General features: G+C 39.1%; 1 protein-coding gene across 1 annotated transcript; it reads left to right on the forward strand.

Moving 5' to 3' along the window:
- The first annotated feature begins 1,339 nt into the window (after positions 1-1,339).
- Positions 1,340-7,364, forward strand: LOC134227362 (ras-related protein Rab-4B). Its single transcript, XM_062708776.1, has 3 exons — positions 1,340-1,620; positions 1,877-1,957; positions 6,112-7,364. Exons 1-3 carry the CDS (start codon positions 1,605-1,607, stop codon positions 6,681-6,683), a joined length of 669 nt encoding a protein of 222 aa, XP_062564760.1. The 5' UTR covers positions 1,340-1,604; the 3' UTR covers positions 6,684-7,364.
- Positions 7,365-9,251: the final 1,887 nt, after the last annotated feature.

Below are 9,251 nucleotides of genomic sequence, written 5' to 3' on the forward strand. Positions count from 1 at the left end.
AAGTGAGCATTTTTGTAAAATATGTGTACACTCATTTAAATTGACCTTTTCTTTTAGATCGGCTGTGAAAAATGATCAAATACCAAATCACGCATTTCCAGAGGACGTTTTACGGCTGCAATTCGCGACGCTCGACACTGTTGTTTACCATCAGCTTGGATGCTGCTTTCCACCGGGAAGATATAACCTGTTTCATCGCCCAACCACTCCTCAACCCTCAAACATGTTCCAAGCAAAACTTCCGCCGAGTTACAAAGTGCCGGAATACCAAATAAGGTCTGAGCGGGGCGCTTGCGTTGCATCATCTGTTCTCAAGCGATCCGGAATCATGTACGCAAAGTGCAGAATACATGAAAGTTCCACACTCAACAGGATCTCTAATCAACTTCATGGGGCAGCCGGCGTAACACTGAAAACCTTGGTGGCAGCCTAAGACATTCGCAAAACGACCACGCATTTTCGGAAATCATCAATACGGATTCGGGGAACGCACCGGAGGTGAGCTGCCAAATAGCTGCGGTTAAGTTGGGGAGTGACTATGCTAACGAAAGGTTGGTAACGAAATTAATAATCCGGTCAAACGCATTGATGACGTGTGTGTCGTACAACAACGCCGAAATTTCCACGATAAAGAGACGGCTTTAAAGTTAGCCAGAAAATGGCTCGAAATATGTATTGTATATTACATTACCAAAAATGAATAAAAAGATAAATATATTTTTTTTCTTTGATTTTTATTTAAATCATTTTATAAGTGAATTAAGAACAACAACATAACCTACAAATTTTGGATCCAAAATTATACGGCAGGATAATCTTAATAACAATAAATCCTATTTATACTAATTCACGATTTTTTCAAAGTTATACTATCCCGGTATTGTTGAATCAAATACGAGTATGGGGTCAACCAGGCGAATAGCCATTTAGTATGACTTTTAACCTATTTAGTTTAAATATATTTCTGAGTGTACAATATTTTAGTTACTAGATAAAGATTGTCGCTTCGGTTCCCTTTGTTCTGCTGTCCGGAACATGTTGGGTACCAAGCTGTCAAATCGTATGGATTTTTCTTCTTTGACATTTAGCTCCCCTATCCTCGCCAGCAAAAGATGACAGCGACGACAGCGACAATCTTTATCTAGTAACTAAAATATCTTTTATTTATATGTAGATGGAAACTTGGATGGAAACCTTAATATTTACGTTTTGGATTAGGCTCTTTTCAAATGTTAAGCGAGAATCATGCAAAAATCATTATGATTTTTGCCCCCTTCGAAAAGCCTATTCGCCTCCACTTCTGAACTGTTGATGGAAGAATTTCACCTGTCAAAATTGTCTTCCCTGCGTGTCATCAGTTTGCGTCTTCAAAACATCGTTTCTCTGTTCACTGTTTGCAGCTGATACGGGGAAATCCAGTGGTATAAAAAAATAAACCTGGTGCGTACATTACTGCGGAATTAAATGCGAATCCTGCCGGAAAAAGTATTTGTCGACAGTTTGGTATCCGTGTGCATCCCGGTTTGATCCGTTTCTGTTCCGCCTCGGTTGGAGTTTCGGTGTTTTGCGTTGTGGTCGCACTGCAGGAAAAAATAGCAACAACCATGTCCGAATCCTACGGTAAGATGGACGTGCTCTGTGTGGGGGTGATTTTTATGTAAATTAATTGAATATTTAGTGATTAATCGTTTGATCGAACGACGAATGAAGTGAAGAACGTATTTTGAGGGATTTCGTTCGATTCTGCTTCTTTCGACCGGAGATAGCTCAAATAGATTAATCAACCAGTTTCGTCTCTGTAGTTGCATTTTGGTTGATGGAATTGGAGCTCATTACAGTTTCTATTTTGGTTTCGTGTTTCTCGCTTTGTTTGCAGATTATCTCTTCAAATTTCTCATCATCGGACGGGCTGGCAGTGGAAAGTCGTGCCTGCTGCATCACTTTATCGAAAACAAATGTAGGTATTCCGGTTTGTTGGTCTTTGAACGATGTGTTAATGCGCTAATGGTAGGCATTGAAGGGTGGGTCGGAGACGGCAAGCGGGGGTGTTTGATAATGGCCCAGAACGTATTTGAGGCGAAGTTCCTCACGAATGCGAGCATACACTCATAGGCTTGTATAAAATAGCTATCATGTGCAGCTTAACATTGACTTAGTTGCTCTCAGAAGAATTGCTTTTTGCTGCCGTTGCAGAAAATAAATCGAATGAACAAAGTAGATGAAGCGAATTCTTCGTCCTGAAATTGGTGATGCTCGGTAAGAATCAATTTATTTGTATTCGAAATTGAATTATGTTTCAAGTTTGCATTATCCAAATGTTTTTTTTTTGAAAATCAAGTCTGTACCTACAGGATCATGTACAACTGAGAAAATAAATAATAGGTCTGTTGGAATTTCAGAATGGGCTTTAGATTAAAAAGATAGAATGATTTTATATCAGAATGAAGTGAGAAACTAGAGAGATGAGAAGAGATCACATGAAAAAATGTTGTACCCATTATGTACAAGAGAGTCAGGATTGATATTGTGACCAATTCGTTAAAAATGTCACTGTAATATAAACCGTACAATGATACTATCGTTCACGGTCCATTTCGTTTAGCCAATAATAATAACTTTTGTCGACTACGGTTCGATTTTCCAGGACCGATGTCTTCGGAAGTTCAAAACTTGCCCAGAAGCTAAGTGTTGACCGAAGCATCAGTTTCGTTCAGATTCGAATACCGTTACTCATTTTTGAGTACTCGAATGAGACAATCATTTTTAAGTAGACCTCTGTACTGTCCATAAATGCGTAACTCACATGTAGATAGGAAATCATGCAAACAGTTCTTTTCAGTGAATTTTTGTTTGCGATGGCTTATCAAGATACGGAGTGGAGTGTCGTTGCGATGAACTTCAGCGTCAACTAAATCTTATGGTTCTTTATTTAAGAAATTTTCAGCCCTAAGCAGAGGCGTCGCGTGGTCAATTCTTCAACCTGTGCACCGAGCGGCGTATTTCGGTTTTCAGTTGTTTGATGTAGCTGTCAAGGTATCAGAATTAAAATTACGAGTAAGCACGCGTCGCACATAGGGATATTTTCGCAATCTAGCCGGAATAAATTATTTTATCTCTCAAACTGCTATATTTCACTCTATTTTATGATACTGTGATAATAATTTAGCTGAAATATCAGTTTTCCTAATTTTCACTTTTTGACCCATGTGCTTTACCCTTTAAAACCCTGAAAAACATTGATAATTTTAATTAATTCGTTCTCGTCATCGCTTCTTCCGAAATCAGTTCAACTCTATGTGTTTGCAAGAAGAAACATAGAGCTAAAAGATGGCGTCATGGGAATTGCTCTATGACTCTTCCTCTTTTCATAGGAATGTTGAATGTATGATATAAGTCATAAATGCCTTAAATACAGTACCAAACTAAAAACATCCGCTTTCAAAATGGCGCAAGATTTTTCTTCGGGATCCTAAAATATAGACATAAATGCGTCCTCTCTATACTGAAATATTACCGAATATCATCGAATAAGTGTTTTATGCTTATTGAAAATATGAGGAACATTAAATAGTTTTAGCTCGAAAATGGACTTCGAATTACTCTTTTGTATTTTTGTTCAAAATCGTTTATTCTTGTCAAAAACACGTTTACATGATACTATTTTGTCTACTTTTTCATGGTATGTACTGATCTGTGGATTACTGTGACAAATATTTGACCACAATAAAACATACCGAACGTAATCAAATTCAACAGAGAAAACCGGTAATTTTCTCAATTCAAAACCCCAAACTTTCTAGAAGTGTAGTGGTAAAACTTTAATTCTAAATAGAAAACCTAGTACTAGGAGTGGCTCGTCTACTGTTCAGAGAAGATTGAGACATATTTAGACTGCTCTAGGACAATTTTGAAAATTTAACTTTATTCCGGCTAGAATGGCGAAATACCCCTATGTGGTGATACCTTTTCAAAATTATATTTGTTGTAGAAAAAAGTTAAGAATTCAATGATGAAAATTATGACGAGCTGATGATTGTTCATGCTTCTCGTATCAAAGTTAAATATTTTGAGAAAAACCTGACATGAAAAAGGGAACTGAAATGACACATCCAATATAAACGATCCCATATGTTTCGTCTATCCTTTGAGAAAGTGACGTATGCGCCAAATAACATCATACATGTTTTCCATTTTTCTGTTCAAGAGCTCGATGAGTGCTATCCGTTAACACCATTTTTGGAAAATGGCGTATACGTCACTTTTCCAGATTACGGCAGTAGGTTTATGCTTCTTAGCTACATCCCTTTTATCGAATTAAATTCAAATTAAACTTAAAGTGACAGCGCGTTAAATAGAAAAACAAACTAATCTTGAGAATCATAATGCTTTTCAATATGACATATAAGACATCAATTCAATGAAACGCTATCTTTTGATTTTAATTCAAGTTATTTTGTAGAATGAGATAAGTCTTAATAGTTATGTGTTCAGAAAATTGAATTTTATTAAGAATGATTAGACACATTTGTAATTAGCATGTCATACATATCAGAAAAATGGGTTCTATACAATGAAGTTTATAATCGAAACGTCCCTCAACTAGTAATTATTCTATTTTAAACCGTCTAAGACGAATTAAGTACTGTCCATTTAATTCCACTAGTTAATTTTCGTAATCTTTGCAGATACGTATTTCGACCACAACTGTGTGGTCGTCTTCAGTGTCTTGTACTTGACTCGACTTGAAGAAAACAATCGCAACTTACACTATTTATACTACGCTAGGTACCTAATCTAATCTTATTTGCCTACTTTATTTACCTATATAGTAAATTACTTTATTGTTTAGGTAGAAACTTGAAGAGCCAAGAGCTGCCATTTCCCTGATCCTTATTCAACAGCGCTGTTTGTACCTGTCGGTAATTCGTCTTAGACGGTTTAATACATTCCACTAAAAGAGCTTAATATATTTTTCTGAGTATTCTATTTTAGTTTATTCCTTTGATGAATCTTTTTCTCCGAAGGGCTGTTTTCATACCACGTGGACAGATGTTGAACAGTTTTAGATGTGTTCTTCCCTCCATCAGCGTACACATCTGATCATGCAATTTTTCATTAATTTGTGTGAACCATGGACATTCTTCCTACCCCTCTATCCCGTAAGTTTATCACATGGTGAATAGCTTCTAAATATTTTGGATATTGGATTTGGCGAAAAATTCATCATAGGCCAAAATCCCAATCAATATGAAATATTAAATAGCTTTTGATCCGATGTGGTTATTCAAAACCGGACTTTCACCATGCAACGCTTTGAGAGAGCAGAAAATTTATTCACCGCCTCTTTCCTTTTTCTATTTTGTTCCGATTGCGCGCTCTTCAACCAAACGCGCATGCGCTGTTTGAAGCGGTATAGGTGAACTACTCGGTAGGCACCAAACCGATGTGCTTTTCTGCATCGGCACCATCGGCAACAAACCGTGCACTGCCAGCGATGAACGCTTTGGCTACCTATACATCGCCGATTGCGGTTAAAGCGGGTGACCTACACATACAAAATAATGCGTGTATGATGCATGGCAAACCGTTCTCTACTGAAAGTGCACGAGTTGGACAACATGTGGCGGTGCGTCGTTTGCGTCGGTGCGTCGTGGAGTAAAATATAACGCGCCCCCATCGCAGCATTTCAGTTGCCTCATAGTCATATCACATGTCGCCTGTAAAAAATCCGTGCATATTTTAGGATTATGTACTTATACCTTATCGTTAAATTTGTACTAAACATATGACAAATGCACATAATCCAAGTATATATTTGTATAAGATTGACAAGAAATCTATCGAGAGTTTAAATGTTAGGGACAAAATTGCTACCTGTGCAGTGCACAGGTTGCACATGCGGACGCGACGCCTCTGGTCCTAAGCTGGCTTATCTGTCCCAACCGTGTTGTCTGTGTAGGTATACGATAGACTGTTTGAAAACATTATGAGAGTATGGTTTATCTTATAAACTAATGCTTCATAATCTATTTCTTGTCGTTTTATTGTTACTCTTTAAATTTCAAAATAAAGACGTGAATACCACTAGAATAAATAATATGTTTTTCACAGACAAAGAGGATAGCTCGCACACCATCGGTGTCGAGTTTGGATCACGCGTCGTCAACGTCGGCGGCAAATCCATCAAGCTGCAGATATGGGACACAGCTGGTCAGGAACGGTTCCGCTCCGTTACGCGGTCCTACTACAGGGGAGCCGCCGGAGCCCTGCTCGTGTATGACACAACATCCCGAGACAGTTTCAACGTTCTTTCCAATTGGTTGAACGATGCTCGCACACTGGCCTCGCAGAACATTTGCATCCTGTTGGTGGGTAACAAGAAAGACATGGAGGAAGAACGCGAAGTAACGTTCCTGGAGGCAAGTAACTTTGCCCAGGAGAACGAGCTTATCTTTCTGGAAACGAGCGCCAAAACCGGTGAGAACGTCGAGGAAGCATTCCTCAAGTGCTCGAAAACGATCCTGGCAAAGATCGAAACGGGCGAATTGGACCCCGAACGGATCGGAAGCGGTATACAGTTCGGTGATACTTCGAAGCGAAGTGGAACGGGGCTGACCGGAGGACGACAGCAGAGCAGTGGCCGACGCCGGGCACTGGATTGTGCAGGAGGATGCCGTACCTAAGTCTAAATTTGTAGCAAGGAAAGCAAGCTTTATCATGTTCCAATCTATCGCAAATGCTGCTTTATGGTACCGTTACGGGATTCTAATTGATCGCACCAAAGTTCTGCTTCGTGAATAATCAAAATTTACATTTAACTTAAGTTTTTCCTACATTATCTTTGTTTTGTACTACAAGGTAGATAATAGCACCTTTCGGTTCCCTATATCGAAAGGCACAAGATACCTAACTGTCCAAATCAATTTTTGAAAGCATGCACCGTAACCTCGGTTAAAAAAAAAGTGTTACAAACGATCATTGAGTCTTCGCTTTACGGTACCATGAACCGAGTAGAAAATGAATACATTGTAGTGGGTGTCTTTTTATCGCAACCAAACAAAAGCAAACTTATGGTGATTGGGTTTTGTAAAATTGAACGAATTACCAACCACTTTTTCACTTATTAGGTTAACGTCAATTAGGCATCGATTAGTACGAGATTCTCGAAAGTGATGTATCACTTATGCATTATTTACGTTATTTTTAAACGAATCGGACATTTTCAAACTATTTGTATTTATTTACACAGCCGCTTTCGAATCATAAATGTCAGCAAGGAATTTATCTAAAATCTCAGTTTGTGATCTTTGATTATTTACAATGAAACCAATTATACATTTATATATTTTATGTAATCAAAACTATATTTTATGTAAACTACTTACTTTCAAATATGAATATCCATTCCTCACAGCAAGACGATAATTTTTCAACCAGCAGCTAGCACCGTAAGTTGGTGTGATGTGATAGCAAATCGCAGTAAAAAAAACAGCATTAGCACTAATATGTTGATCGTTTGGTGTGAATTGTAAGAAAATTTAAAAATGAAAACAATCGCAACTTTACCCTACTACATACTTAGAAATGTGGTGATTTTTTCAATACAAGTGCTGTAAAATAAAGATGCGGACTTATCAAATACAAGTTTTTGATCGTCAGTACGTAGAATGCGGCGATCGATTAATACTAATTCCTAGTGATAATTATGGTAAACAAAACGGAGACAAAAAAACCTTATGTATTGATCAATAATAATTGTCTTGTAGACCAAATAAGAAGAAAAGCTGAAAGCTAGTTTCATATGAAATAGAAGTTAAAGAAATCCCACCCAGTAGGTGTGTGTGTGTGTGTGTGTTTCCATTTTATCTCCCACTGTCCGGTAGTGCTTTTATGGAAGAAAATGCCTTCATCAATTTGTTGATATTATTATTTTATATCCATAGATGAAAGAATTTTTAGCCCTGGGGATAGAAGGATATATCTCTACTGTGCATCCAAAGAACCTATAACAAGAAGCTCAGACCACATCTTGAGGTAATTTTCAGCAAGTAAGCCCCACATAAATACACTCAGATATCAAATGGATATTTGCAATGTATTTACACTTCCGGGATCAAGATTTATATCAATGACATACTATTTTAGGGGTCGTTCAACAATGATGTCACAGGTTTTAGGGGAGAGGGGGTCTAAGATTTTGTGACAGTACATGTACTAGGTATACAAAAAAGCACAGAGGTGGAGAGGGGGAGGTCTAGAAATCTCAAAAAGTAGTGGACGTCATATTTGAATCGCCCCTTATTTTATTTTATTTTATTTTAATGATGTATAAGGGGGCCAGGGGCCAGGTCACCGATACAAACGGGCGCGGAACAGACAAAACTCGATTTTCCGGAGGAAAAAGCACCAGCAGGAAGATCGAGACCTGTACCGCGCTAATAACGCACGAAAGTTCTATGAGAAGTTAACCGTTCACGTAAGGGCCACGTGCCACAGCCCGATATGTGTAAGGATATACACGGGAACCTTCTTACAAACGAGCGTGAGGTGATCCAAAGGTGGCGACAGCACCTGAATGGCGATACAGCAAACAACGGTGGCGGTATGGTAATGAACCTAGGAGCACGCGCGCAGGACATGCGACTTCCGGCTCCGAATCTCCAGGAAATCCAGGAGGAGATCGGCCGGCTGAAAACAACAAAGCCCCTGGAGTTGACCATCTACCAGGAGAGCTGTTTAAACACGGTGGTGAGGCACTGGCTAGAGCGCTGCACTGGGTGATTACCAAGGTTTGGGAGGATGAGGTTCTGCCGCAGGAGTGGATGGAAGGTGTCGTTTGTCCCATCTACAAAAAAGGGCGATAAGCTGGATTGTAGCAACTACCGCGCAGTCACATTGCTGAACGCCGCCTACAAGGTACTCTCCCAAATTTTATGCCGTCGACTAACACCAATTGCAAGAGAGTTCGTGGGGCAGTACCAGTCGGGATTTATGGGTGCACGCTCTACCACAGACCAGGTGTTCGCCATATTCGCAGAAATGCCGCGAATACAACGTGCCCACACATCATCTATTTATCGACTTCAAAGCCGCATATGATACAATCGATCGGGACCAACTATGGCAGCTAATGATACGGTTGATCAAGGCGACGATGGATCGGGTGATGTGCGTAGTCTGTCCAGTTATTTGGTTTCGCCGACGACATTGATATCATGGCACGTAACTTTGAGAGGATGGAGGAAGCCTAC

Source organism: Armigeres subalbatus, chromosome 3 (genome assembly GCF_024139115.2).
Source record: "Armigeres subalbatus isolate Guangzhou_Male chromosome 3, GZ_Asu_2, whole genome shotgun sequence".
NCBI classification, from domain to species: domain Eukaryota; kingdom Metazoa; phylum Arthropoda; class Insecta; order Diptera; family Culicidae; genus Armigeres; species Armigeres subalbatus.

Excerpts from the sequence above, each read along its gene's own strand:
- LOC134227362 (XM_062708776.1), top strand. Across the intron at positions 1,958-6,111 it reads TCACTTTATCGAAAACAAAT|ACAAAGAGGATAGCTCGCAC; the intron begins GTAGGTATTCCG and ends TGTTTTTCACAG.